General features: G+C 42.4%; 1 protein-coding gene across 4 annotated transcripts in view; it reads right to left on the reverse strand.

Moving 5' to 3' along the window:
* ATG5 (autophagy related 5) overlaps positions 1 to 14,306 on the reverse strand; it is a 51,440-nt gene that overhangs the window by 16,769 nt on the left and 20,365 nt on the right. For all 4 annotated transcript variants that reach the window (XM_084827212.1, XM_084827214.1, XM_084827213.1 and 1 more), the window contains 3 exons: positions 8,364 to 8,442; positions 7,455 to 7,617; positions 2,336 to 2,430 (listed from right to left, as the gene is read on the reverse strand). In XM_084827212.1, coding sequence (XP_084683338.1) covers positions 2,336 to 2,430; positions 7,455 to 7,617; positions 8,364 to 8,442 — 337 coding nt within the window. The remainder of the gene's footprint in view (positions 1 to 2,335; positions 2,431 to 7,454; positions 7,618 to 8,363; positions 8,443 to 14,306) is intronic.

Genomic DNA, 14,306 nt, shown 5'->3' on the forward strand with positions numbered 1-14,306 from the left:
ACATCCTTTCATTTGGCAGGATATGTTGTAAGGAGTAAATGTAACTTTTCCTGATCTCCTACGTGATTAAGAGCAGCATTATTTAAGAATTATGGATAAATTATGGCAACTGTTTAGACTGACTCTCCCACACAGACTGCTTATGTATCTCTTACCCACCTCCTTCACAATGCTACCCAAAAAACTAATTTTATTTGCACTTAATTCAAGTTATTTGTATCCTTTCCATAACTTTAACACAAAGTAGATCAGCTACAACTGCTTTAGCACAAGTATACCAACGGTGTTGCAACTAGGTGAAATATGATGTGTCAGCACAATTCTGATTCTTCTGATCTCTTGAAAAGTATCAATTAGCATAGAAAGAATTCTGTTGGTATAACTGCATTTACATTAGGCATCTGTACTCATTAACTTTTTATTATCACATTAACTATCACATGATACCAGAGTAAACAAAAAGACCAAACTTAGAACAATGATCCTAAAGCAGAAACTGAGGATATAACATGGGATCCTGGGTTAGTTGTAGATGCCACCTGACCCGTCAAATGGTAAATACTGGAGACTATGGTTTGGATCTTAGTATACGTTAACTTAAAGAAATTCATGGAAGGAGGGCAGGTAGGGCATTCCTAAACAATATAGGATAGGGAAGAGAAAGTACTTCTTCTGTCAGCATCTTAGAATCCAAGCCTATACCACTAATACCCAGACATTTGTATGCACACCATTCAAGCATTTACCAGAGGGGTTTCCTAAAGGGCTTCTAATTCAGCAGTGAAAACACATATCACACCTAACAATTGTCTGGCTTCCAAACATACAGAAGGCAAAGCATGGTTTAGAAATTTCTGCTTTCATTTTCCTATCAGCACTCAATTTCATTAGTTGACATTCATTCATTTCTCCAACAGCCTCTAGAGGACAAATAATGGCCATATTTATAGTTCATTAATCAGACCCAAGCAAATCAAAGTTAACCTTCCTTAAATCACAATTTGATGAAATGTCTGCATTAAGCCAGCAACAATCCACACAGGGCCCCAGGAGTGTTTTTTTGTTTGTTTGTTTTTTGAGTACAAGAACAGATTGAAGAGCAACTTATTTCCCAAGTTTCATTTTCAACAACTTTTGCGTAAGAGCTATACAATTTGAAAGGTGGGCCATGGGACCACCTACTGAGGGGGAAATTCTTAGGGGAACTCTAATGGACATGGACATGATTAGTGCCTCTGAGAAATTTAGTTACAACTAGTACTCTTTTTAGCCACTGTTTTACAAACAGCCTCCACTCATTTTTTTTTAAAATTCAGACTGCACATTATACACTTATAAAGAATGACTTTGTAAGGAGGTGAGTACAAGACCAGGAAGGTGAAAAGCAGCGTTGCAACTCAAGACGGGCAGGACACGCAATCCCACCCCTTGTAAGCATATGTAGTTAGATTACGGATGCAAAGTTACTTGCAAGACAATTGAGCTGTGTGGTATTTTAAATTACATACAAATAAATAGTTTGAAAAATAAACTCTGCTAGCACTAAATATTAGAAGTTATTATTTGGCCCAAGGTTTCCTTTGCTCAAAATGGCAGCTGTACTAGTGAAGAACTGACTGATTTTATATCAACAATACAACAAAAATGGAACTCCAATTTAGTGTAGATTGTACAAAAGTCTCATAAGAGAAGCAAAAAGGGGAAGAAGCAAAACTCTTCTACTAGGAACAACCAAAATTAAACCTCAAGATTATTAAACTAAATTTAAAAATGACTAGAAGCTATAACAGTTAATAATTTAATGAAACCTACCAGTGTTTCACAAGTGAAAGTAAACTTTTTTGAGGGAAGGGGATGTCAGTATTAGATTGTTATTAAATTCATACTGAATAAGGATTTAGCAGTGGGAGGCAGCAACTAAACAGCTGATGGAGGTGGACAAGTAGTCACTTCAAATTTGTCTGTCCCTGGAAAAGGTATGGGTATCCAGTCCAGCCATCAGGTATCTCTCAGGCTTGAACTTACTGGTGCCATGGGGACAACATCATGGCTGGATTCTATGCTAGTCTCTCTGAACATCTCATGGTGAGGGTAGAGCTACCCTGTCCACATGGATCTTAATGGATGCACGTATGCCATGTCCTTCAATAAAGTTGTGACATGTTTAATACCATATATTGATGTCTGCCTGTTTCTTTCTCCCACAGGTTTCAAGGGATAGAGCAATATAAGGAGGAGTACAAATCTTTTCTCGGTTTTTATGCTGTTTGGCAGGTTAGAATGAGCAAGACTGAGCAAAATTTATGTGAAAAAGAGCATTCATATAATCTCCTACCTGATATATTCTAAATGGGATGTAGCGGAATCCACTATCTTCTGGAGGGTACTCCATGAGTTTCTTATTTATGGCCCAAAACTGGTCAAATTTGTCTGAAAAAAATGGAAACAAATATATTGTACACAGTGCTTTTTAAAAGAAATTTCTTATTTTTATTAGTGCATTATCATATGCAGTGCTTTTATAGAATAGTCTATGAGAAAGTGGCTTTGAGAACCTGATTCAGACAGAAAAGTGAGAAATAAAATGGAAGTATCCAAACATATAACATAGACCTTTTGAGGTCAGCTTGGTCTCTGTGCAATAACGATGCCCCACTCACAATCAGGTATGAAAACACTGGGCCAGTTCTCATGATCAAAATATGCTGAAGTGTGTGCAGGGTGCAATTTCAGTCATCACTGCCTGGGCGCAGCTTGCTGTGTCATCCAAACTCAGGCAGCATGGCTTGTTGGTGGGGTAAACAGCTCTCCAATAACCCATGGGCTGTTGTAGCATTATTGGAGGGTTGTTTCCCCCTCCAACAAGCCATACCGCCCAGATTCAGATGACACAAGCTGCACCCGGGCAGTAATTATTTAAACTGTGCCCCGAGCACACCACAATTTAAATAAGCCACCACTTATTTTGATTCAGGCTACAGTGTTGTCCGAACCTGGACAGCTTTCCACAGAGTGGGTTGTTTTTCGGAAACAACCCACCCTGATAACCCACGAGCTGTTGTTGGGGTTGCTTTACCATCGATGGGTTGGCATGTCTAAACCCGGACATGCTAACCTACTGGGAGTAAAGGGCATTGGTCAGCGAGCCTCTCAGCAAGAGCAGCAGAAATCCCTGCCGCTGTTTCCAAGCGCTTGTGTCCAAGCCACTTGCAGTGCCTCTTTTCCCTTACCAGTCACAGCCCTTCCAACTGTGCCCAAATGGCACTTTGAGGGGGCTGTTATTGGCCCCTTTCGTCCTGCCGATCCCCCCATCTCCACTCCGTTCACAATCCCAATCGTGGCCAGGAGCCCTTTAAAAAAAAAATTGGTTTCCTTTTTTGCACAAAAACAGGGCCAGGATTTTTTTTTCACATTTTCCTGGCCCTGTGGAATGTGCACAAATGCCTGCTTTTAAAAAAATAATAAAAAATCGCATTTTCAGAGTTGCAACGCGGACATGTGGGAATTCTTAGCAGGCCTCCCCCAAGGGTCCAGGCAACCTCTCTGAACTCTGGGGTGACCTACACCCCATTTCCCCACTTGTCAATTGTCAAAGGCTCTATACAGTCTAGCCTTGCCTGTTACTTTGTATAAGGGTCCAGGCAAGCCAAGGCTGTGCACATTTGATGGGGCCAGGAAAATGCAGGGAAAATTCTCGGCCCTGTTTCTGCGCAAAAAAGGAAAATAATTTTTTAAAAGGGCACCTACCGCGATTGGGATTGGAGCAGGGACATTAAGGGTTCTGCCGTGAAGTCCCCTGGGTTGCCGGGCAAAACTGGCTGGAGGACCAAGGGGCAAGGAGCAGAGAAACAACCCATAACAACCCTGATTGTCTGTTGGGTGCACAGTGTGACTTGACATGCAAGACATAATAACCCACAATAAAGCAAGCCATGGTGGCTTGTTATCATGGGTTGTCATGTTGTGCAAACCCAGTACAATGGCTTAAGTGACGATTGTTAACCATGAACAACCCAGACTGAGAACCCATGGCTTGTTGTTGGCTGTGGGTTGTTTAAGCCATGGGCAGTAGTGAGGTTCAAATCTGGGACCATGGGCTATGCACAGCTTGTTCCAAAAGGCCACAGAGTAGTTTGGCAAGAGCGGCAAACAAGCTGAATGCTGCGCTTGCCTCAGGATCTCACTGGCTGTTTCCCAATCATCGAAGTTGGCTTGGCAACAGCTGTGAGAGGGTTCATCCCACCTCCCTGCTCCCTCCTGCAGTTCAGCGCTTCAATGCATTTTTACTCAAAAGTAAGTTCACTGAGTTCATTCGGCTTATTCCTAGGTAAATGTGCATGAGATTGCAGTCATTGGCCATTATACACTATCAATCTGGTCACAGCAGCCAAATAAGTAACACTGATAAGTAACATTTGCTGCTGAAGTCTTGAGAGAGAGAGAGAGAGAGAGAGAGAAACACAAAGATAGTTTAATGTTCAACATTACATCAGGTTTAAAAACCTATTGTAGTAGAAAGTTCTACTACCAAGGAAGCAGTTTAGTTCATTTCACCCATTCCAGAGCTCATAAAGGAGTTCATAAGGTTGTGTGGCTTTACATGCCAAAGACTGGAGTAAGTAGTTGACTTAAAGATTCCTGGAATCCCACATCTGCCCCCCTTTGCTAATTTATCTACTTCTCCTCTGTTCAGGAACAGCCAAATGTAGACCTTCAACATAGTAATATAGTCAATATAGAATTTTTTTTGCTTAAAGATTTGTGTGTTAGTCCACAACACCTGCAATTAGCGTACACAATTTGGGAATGCCAGGGGAGAGTCTATGTTTAATTTTTGAAATGACCATGTTTTTTCTTAGATGCTTCTTTATATACAAGTTGAACTGAATTTGTTCAGTATACTTCAAGAAGGTACCCTCTTGATAGTTTGATATTCCCTACTGTGCTAGAGGTCTAGATAGCTGGAAGGGACCTAAAGCAAACAGGGCAGAGCAGAAATTTATAAGAGGTCAGATAAACTGAGTGGCTCCTAGAGTTTCTCTTTACAAAGAACACACCAAGTGGCAGCACTCACAAATAAAGACCTCCTGGGTTGGGAACCTGTATTACACTAAAAAACCCTGATGCTCTACCTTCAAACAGCAGATGGAAGAATGTAAGATAATATTTGATCTCAAAGTTTGAGGATATCATGGTTCATTCACTACAAGAAAAATAACTTCACTATTTCCAATTTGCACCAATAGTGAGCTTTCTTAGAATTAATGCCTACAAAAACAAATGGATCACATAACATGAAGTTCTTATAAAATGTACTTGTAGTTTTACTTGGACAGATTTATGTTCTTAACAGGAACAGAAACACAGCATTTGAACAGTAGCATTTGGCACTGTATTAGATTATGCTTGCCGAAGCTATTCGATAGCAAACTTTTAAGTTAAACCAAACTTGTTATGGGTAAGAAGACAAATGCATGATGTTTCATAGAAAAAGCAACTTGCAGATGTAATAACTGTCTCATAGTTAATGATACAACTGCTACTTTCTTTTCTTTTTTGTGGTCATGAATTTTGTTTCACAGAAGGTTTAAAATCATCCCATGTATAATGAAAGCCATAATGAAAGCCATACTGAAAGATACAGCATGTATTTTAAAAAGTTCTCTTGGTTTCATAAGTTTTTCTTATTTCTCTTTTACTAAGGGCTCAAATATAAAATTAGCATTTGAAAGCTTTCAAAACATTATCTGTTGAGTTCCACAGGTGCAGTTTCCAATGACACACACTGAAACCTACACAACCAACATTTGTGGGCAACCTCTTATCTTGGATTACAACAATGTTCCCAAACAAGACAAAATACAATTCTGCTTCCAACTTAAAGCAAAGACAATCTTTGATAAACTGCTTAAACATAATTAGCAGTGGAACAGACTTTAAAATGTCATCTTTTCAATCTTTCTGCCCTTAATTACTTTGAATGGTCTCTTTGATTAAACACAACCTTATTTGATTTCTTCATCTGCCAAGCTATTATTATGTAGTCCAATTTTTCCCCCATGACTGTCTGTACGATTTCCTAAATGAGCAGGATCAAGTGAGGGAGGTGATTCGAGAAGGCAAAGTGTTACAGACTACAAACACAAAATCTTATTACTGCTGCAATTTCTGCAGCTGCTCCAGAAATGGGCTCTCTCCTCTTCCTCAATTTAAATGCCTATGCATGTCCATTGCTGTGAAATTTAGTATTTCATCCTTTACCCCTTCTATGAATGAAGACCACACATTTAAACACTTGAACAAAGAGGTGATGTGCCAATCTCTAGCTTCAAGAACTTGAAAGAGATAAACATTAATTCCCATTGCATTTAAATGTACGGCACCAATACTGAAGACATAATGTAAGAAAACAAAAATCAGTCCTAAAAGAACCAGCAACCGAACCCAAGCATCTCCAAAAGGTACAGGCTAGAAAATCGGTGACCCGTGTTCTAGCTCTTGCACATGGAACCTGTCTATCCATCCTTCCAACCTCCCCTGCCAGGCCCTGCCCCTTTCTCCTGTGACTGATTGACATCATCCTTCTGTAGCTCCACTGTCCACCAACATGCTCCAGTGTGCCACCACTCATCCTCAGGAACTGCTCTTCAGTGTTCAGAAGTTCTCTTAAGCAACTGGACATTTTTCAAAGAGCTAGGTTCTGCTCAGGCATTTCTGTAAGTGTTATATCCACAGATGAAGAGAGAGAGAGAAAGGTGGAGGCAGGCAGACAGGTATGGGGTGCAGTAACTAGAATGTCTTATGGAAAGACAGTCTAGCTCTGTGGTCAGGCCTCCAACTACACACATGCACCTGTCTGCCTCCAGTTCTCTTGCTCCTGCCACTCTGTCCATTTGTCTGCTGAATTGTGGCAAAAGAGAGAGAGATCAAAGCAGGTGCGTTTCAGATGACAGTACAGTGTTCCCCCATGTGTTGCAATTCCAAGAGAATTGCCTCTCCCTACCTCTAACCCTCACTGGCATGGGGGGTGGGCATGATTCTCCTCAGATGACAGTTGGAGAAGGAAGGGTGTTTTGAATATGGGGTGGGGAGAGAGACAGAGTGTGCAAGTGGGTGGGTGGGGGGATTATACAGGCCCACCACCCTTGACCACTTTCCCCAGAGGGAATGCAGAATTCAACTTACAAAAGGTTCCCCACCTTGGTATAGGCTATCTATTGTACTTGGTGAGGCTGTAGATATAGCCAGTATCACACACTTCATTTTAAAATATTGGACTGGCATTTAAGTACCAGAAGTGAATTATTAGGTGTCTTTTTCCTAAACTATAAGGATTCTTCATTATGCAGTTGGAGGGCGGGGGGAGAAAGAAAGATAACTATCACTTTTAAAAATTCCTTAAACTTAACAGTGTGCTAAAATATTCAGTCACTTAACTTAGAAGTTGTACTTACCATTCTGTAATCCCATCCAAAGTTGCTTATGATCTCTTTTTTGCATCTCATTGATTACTTGACTTTTATGCTTTAAGGCATCTGCTTCTTTTATACAAGCCATGAAATGGGCTTCTATTACATCCTTAGAAGGACAGCGCAGAAGATCTTTTTCTGGAAAATTCTAAAGTACAACATTATTATAATCAAAGGAGAACAGTTTACCTTCTCAATTTTTTACTTTAGAGCAACCACCAAGACTAACCATGGGGCATAATTCCTACCAGCTTAATAAACAATTGGTAAACGTGCACCTACAGCTTCTTTGCACTAAGAAAGGTGTGATGTACTAATTTTCCACCCCAGCTTAGAGGGGTGAATTTTCCAGGATCCCCCCTGCCGCTACCCCCCCCCCCCCCGATCCAGTAGACAGCAACATGATTCTCAGAAAGCCAAATTCTGGACTACATTCTGCATGTCTGGAAACCTGTCTTGTATTTGCATACTGTTACATACACACCAACAATGCAGAAAATTCTTTATGCAACTGTCAGCATGCGGGAAGGTGCTTGAAAGACTTGTGAATTAAAACTCAACTCATTCCCTATTCCAATGCAGCTGAACTAAACTCATGGTATGAGAAAATGTAGAAAACAGAGGTATTCAAGTCTTGGCATACAACTCTGCATTTATTTATAAAAACATTTGCATGCCTTTCCTCTCTAAAGGGTCCCTAAGGCAGCTTACAACAATTAAAAACAATTAAAAGGTAGAGAATTAAAACAAGTCAAGAAAAAACAACAGCAACAAACAATCCAAACACAGACAGGATCCTCACTTGCTACCTACCTTTTACCTTTACTCATGCATTCAATTATTATGGAAACTGCTTCTGCTTTAAAAGTGTTGAAATATAAATGAAAGACATACCTTAAAATGTACAGTGATGTTCCATGGAAGGGCTGAATTCGATGCATGAAGGTCAAAAAGCAAACCAATAGGATGATGCCTAGGAACAGGAGAAAATATTAAATGCACGAAACTACACTGCAAGCACTGTAGCAGTAAACCATTCCAATTCAGGACTAGACTAGTACTATTGCATTTAGTAATTTTGTATTTGAAAGCTTCTAAAAAAAGACTGGAATATAACTTTTCAAAATCTAATACTCTGAAAACCTTCAAAAGAAATTAGCTGAAGTGGGGTCATGACTTTGGAAATCAGATATAGGTGTGCAGGAGCCCCGAATTCAAAAACATCCATAACCTGCAAGCATGACTGGGGTGCTTCCCACTGGCAGCAACAAAGATTGAGGGGAAAAAAATATTGGACCACCACATTAGCTGAGTTCAGACAATTTTAAGCTACATGTGCACAACTTTATTGCACGTATGAGCAACCTATGGGCCACGGGTCACATGAAGTCTTTGCCCGTTCTCTGTGCAGGCCTTAGAGATGTGGGATGCCCTTCCCGCTGATCAGCCTTTCCACCTCTCCAGAGATCCTCATACAGATAGATGTTTTTCCGCTGTCAGCAGTGAGCAAACGGCAATCTGCATCAGGATCACTGGGAGGATAAAGTTAAAGCCTCTCCTTCCTGCCAGGGATCCTGATGTAGACACTGCCACTTCCTCATTGCTACTAGTGGTGAGGAAACCACAGCCTCAATCCCCCCCATCCCATTCCGATTACAGCAGGAAGATGAGGTTTTAAACCTCCCAATCCCTGCGTGCTGAGGGTGTGCGTGTGTGTGTACACACACAACAAGGCCCCCACCCCTTGGGGTCAAGAAGGTTACCTACCCCTGGTTTAGTGGTACATGCATGAACCTTGTGCACTCTCCCCTCTGTCATGACTCCCCTGGAGGATTTCTTATCAGAGGAAAATCTCGGAACAAAAAGTCCCCAGGGAGTAGGCTACTTCAGAGGATCCTGGGCTGCTAAAGACAATCCTGGCCCCTTGGGGGAGATAGCTTCAGATCTGCCTCCTTGAGTAGTGGAGAGCTTGGCTCCCAAGGTAGTGGGGGAATACTGAGCCACCACCTGGCCTCCAAGTATGCTGGCACCTAAAGGTATAGGCTAGAATGGTGGCCAGGTGAAGGGGTGCCCGTTTGCTGAAGACTCCTCAAGAGTAAAGGCCTCCTTGTGAGCAAGGCCCTCTTCATGAGTAAATCTTCTGTCAGAAGGCCCATAGCAACCTGCAGCTGAGCCTTGGTGGAGCTCAGGCTTATCAGTCTCAGTCTGAGGCAGCAAGAGTTGCTGAAACAACATCTGTGTCCCAGCACTGAACCTTGCCTGCACGATCCCCGATTGTCTAGCCCAGTGGTGCAGAACCTCTTTCAGCCCAGGAGCCAAATTCCATTTTGGAGACATTTTCAGGGGCTACACTGCAGTGAGGTAAAAATACCAGCGTATTTTAGCTGAAGGCAAAAGGGGCTGAACCAAAGGCAAACGGGGCGTGGCCAAAAAATACCAGCATATAGGTTAAAGCTCTTACTGCCAGTAAACTAAATCTTAGGAAAAACAATTCACCCTTTTAGAATGGGGGAAAAAACTTTCAGAAAATCCAGGAAACTACCCGGTAATTGGTGGTAGGGGGAAAGTGGGTGAGACCAGAGATAAAAGGCTTGGCCATCTGGCAAATCCCAGAGGGCCAGATTGGGACACCAGGAGCACCAAATCTGGCCCCGCGGCCTGAGTTTCTGCAGCCCTAGTCTAGCCCTTGGCCCACCAGACCCCACTGTGTTGGATACTGGACAGTTTTGTGACTTTGTGTTTAGACTCACCCTTGCCTGGATATTAACTCCCTGATTGAACCCTACTGGCTTAGAACTTCCACTACCTTTTGTCCCTGCTTGTGGATTGCCCTTGGCTGGATTCTTGCTCTTTGCTTGCACCTAGCCTGCCTATACTTTGACTGCCTTTTAAACTTGCTTTCCGAACTCACCCTGCCTTGGCCTCACCTGAAGGAAAGCAGCCTCTGGCACAGCTGCGAGGATAGAAGCTTTCACTTCTTTTCAACTAACCATGGTTTGTTATGTCCAAACTTGGTACTGTGGTTAATATTAACTATGGTTAACTATGGTCATCATAAACCATGATTAGAAGTCACTGTGATTCCCTAAATCACCCTTTCCCCACCTGGATCACTCCAGATGATGTTGGCCTACAACTTCCATTACTCCTGACTATTGGCCATTGCTGACTGGGGCTAATGGGAGCTGCAGGCCAAAGCATCTGGAGGGACCTAGGTTGGGGAATGTGGTCCTAAAATATATAATTAAGGCTAAACACTGTTTGGGTTTGGACATTATGAAAAAATGTGATTAGCTGAAAACTGAAGTAAATGCTTCCAATTTCTTCCTCACAGAGAAGGAAAGTGAAGGGAGAGCAGATGAACCCGAGATTTGTGCACGCAACACTAAATCATAGTTTAGCATTATGTCTGAATACAGTCACTGTATAAAGAATAAAAGGTCAAGGTTCCTATTCCCTGAGGTTTTGAATAGACTTTTTTCCTGGAGCCAGACTGCAATTCTAAACTAACATGTTCAGAAGTTAATCTTGACAAGTGATATCTGGGTCAACGTGGGGCTCAGGGGCATTATAAAGACTCAGCTTTAACTAGATGTCATGGTGGCAGCATCTCAAATAGGTCTCAGATGAAAACCTTTCTGAAAATGCTCCTGTAAAGGAGCCTTACAAGAAAAAGACTCCTTGCTATGGTGTGCCTCAAACTCTACTTAAACCATTCCTAAAAGGGAAGGTTCTTTCAGTCCTTGTAGCACAGGCTAACTTGTGTACTAAGTAGAGTGAGTGGAACTTAATCTCTAGGCACAGACTTATAAAAATGTATTTAAGGAATTCAGAATTTACATGACATAAAAGTAAAAAGGTATGAAGAAAAACAGTTCAAATCAAAAACAAACATGCTGTCACACCAAACTCTAATATACTTCTAGCCAGGTGAACGTTAAGGTCCTTGTTTGCAAAATAATCCTAATTTCATCTCATCTTAAAAAAAAAACCCTGCAAAGATAGTTGCGGGCATATATTGCCTCAGAGAACCAAAGAGGGGGAAAGTCAGCCCATGGGTTCCAAAGTAGTCTAGCCCCCTAAGAAAAGTTGCCTCTTACTCTCTCTGGCACACAAAAAACTCTATATCTACACACCTTTTGGAATTTCCTGTGAGCCAATCTCTGTTGGCTAGCTGCAAGAGGGATGGTTTCCACAAACCAGTCAGAGATCATGACAACATTATAGTTATACGAAACTGAAATTAAGTATCTGTGAAGCTCTGAATAATCACACCTGGTCTCCCAGTATGATCTGCCAGGATGCCAGACATTCAGTTTTGTTAACAGCATGTATCCAACAAGACCAGGGGGGAAAAGGAAGGGGGGAGAAGAGGGTTTGAAAAGTTTCTGCCACAAAGACTCCAATTCATAAAGTTAATTGCATACACTTCTGTAAACTGTCCGGAGAGCTTTGGCTATGGTGCGGTATAGAAAAGTACTAAACAACAACACACATCCAAGGAGATAGTCCAGGGGTCCCCAACCTTTTTCAGCCTGTGAGCATATTTGGAATCCTGACAAAGTGCCATGGGCACCAGTGACAAAATGGCCACCATGGAAGGGGGCGTGGCTACTTACAAGATGGCCACTGGGGGGGGCATTCAGGTCAGAAAGATGAAAAGACTGCAAAATAGTTGAACTATGAAATAATTTACTAACAAATAAACAAAAATACAAACATCCAAACATTATCAACAAATAGTTATAAAAGAAATACAAACATCCAAACATTCCTGGCAGAGAAATACAAACATCCAAACTTGCCAGCACAACCATAGCATGCATAGACAGATCAGGGGCATGGGTCATTATGATTTTTTTTTATGAGATCTCCCTCAAACCAACCTGAAATTGCAGATCACATGGCAGATCTGTGGTTTGGGGGAGACCACATATAGAAATCATGAGTAAGACAGTACCCATTTTTAATCCTACTGGGAAACTCAACTTAAATACAACAATGAAGCTTGTGTGACACCATAAAAAAAGACTGACATGTTAGTACTAAATGGCATAAGCTCTCATGGGCTATATAACCAACTTTGGTCACACACACCCAGACACACTCCATATCACATAAGCATATGCACACGCGCGCACACACACAGAAATGTGTCATTGAGGAGTCTCCGAAAACATGATGGTGGAAGGATAGATCTGAAGCAGGGATGCCTCTTTGCCACTGGAAAACAGACATAAGAAGGGGCAAAGGAGGGCCAGGAAAACTGGAGTGCTGGGGTGCATAGAAACAAAATTGAGGCCAGAGAGTGGGGAACACCCTAGCTTCGTCCATGCCACCTCCCCACTGCATGAAGCGCCAATCCTGGCAGCCACCACCAACAGAAAGGAGTTGGGTGGGCAAGCAGAGAAAGGCTCTGGCTTCCCCCATAAAAGGCCTTCACCACCACACACTGCAAAACAAACAAATGGGGCTGGGTGGAGCAGCCAGTGAGCCCAGAAATCTAGCACACACAATGAACGAAAACAGCAGAGGCATGTGAGCAAGCACATGGCCAAAACCTTAACTTTGTACATGCTCTCCAGATGCAACAAACAACATCCAGAGTGCCACGGCAAACACGAGGCAGGCAGCCATGGGGGAGAATGGGAAATGCCCGCGCATCACCACTACCCCAAACACAAAAGCCAGGAGGTAAAGCAACATGGGCAGATGAGTGAACAGGCTGGAAATTCCATTGCTTTACCCACCCACCCCCAACAAACAAACAGAATGGAACAGAGAATAAGCACCACACCTCCCAACACAAAAAAATAAGGGTTGGAGACCAAGCACCCTCACCCCCAAAAATGCAGATAGGAGGGTGAGCAAGCAGGCAGGAAATGCCCTCTCTTTGCCTGTGCTCTCCCTCTCAGATAGAAGAGACCCCAGCCCACTCAGTCCCATTCCCGTACTGCTGGTTTGCATTCAAGGGGAACACTTATATTTCCCTTCTGACACAGCCACCCACCATTCACGCCTGCTTCTAGCAGGCACAGAATGGGTGTAAGGATGACGTAACCTATTATTTGGGCTATCAGAGAGCAAGTGGACATGTCAAAACTGCAAGGAGAGGTCCACAGACTTAAAAATATAGAGCCACCAGGAAGTTTGCAAACATGCCTTGTATACATATGAATCACCTCGACGGCACCATTAAAGGCCTCAGAGGTGCATCTGCACCCTTAGAAGCCCTGTTGGGGACCCCTGAGATAGTCTGTTCTCAAATAAGCCTTTAGACAAATAGAGCTAGTTTCCACAGTAACAACTGTCACGTCCTTTTCGGTGAGTATTCTGGTTGGGGAAAAGCACAAGGAAAACTAGTGGAACCAACAGCAACTACTAATGAAGATGCATCGTAGCAGCCTCTGTTGTAGTTACATATAGCCTAAGATGTAATCATATGTAACCTATGACATCACAATTCCCCAGAAGTAAAAACCTGTCTACGCCAAAGTGGTAAGGGGCTGTATTTAAGTAGCAGCTTTGGCTGCAGCTCCGGGTGGGCTACCCTGCAAGTTCCTTTATGTCACTCAGCTTGTAAGAGGAAATAATTTTTTCAAGGTCTGTAGCAGTGTCAACAAAAGTACTGAGTATACTTGGAATAGATGGGTTCCACTGTAGTCAGCAGCTAGGTTAACAGCTTACTTCTTGAGAAATTCTTAAGGCTCTTGTACCAGGAGGCTTAAGTTCTTTCATAGTTGCCACTCTTAGGTATCTGACAAGAGTCATAGTTTCACAATTAACTGCCACCAGACAACTGCTGTATTGTCTGGATGGAGGGGGAAATCATAAGAG

This window comes from Heloderma suspectum, chromosome 1 (assembly GCF_057233095.1).
Source record: "Heloderma suspectum isolate Gila_16-S chromosome 1, 16-S_ref, whole genome shotgun sequence".
Classification (NCBI taxonomy): Eukaryota; Metazoa; Chordata; class Lepidosauria; order Squamata; family Helodermatidae; genus Heloderma; species Heloderma suspectum.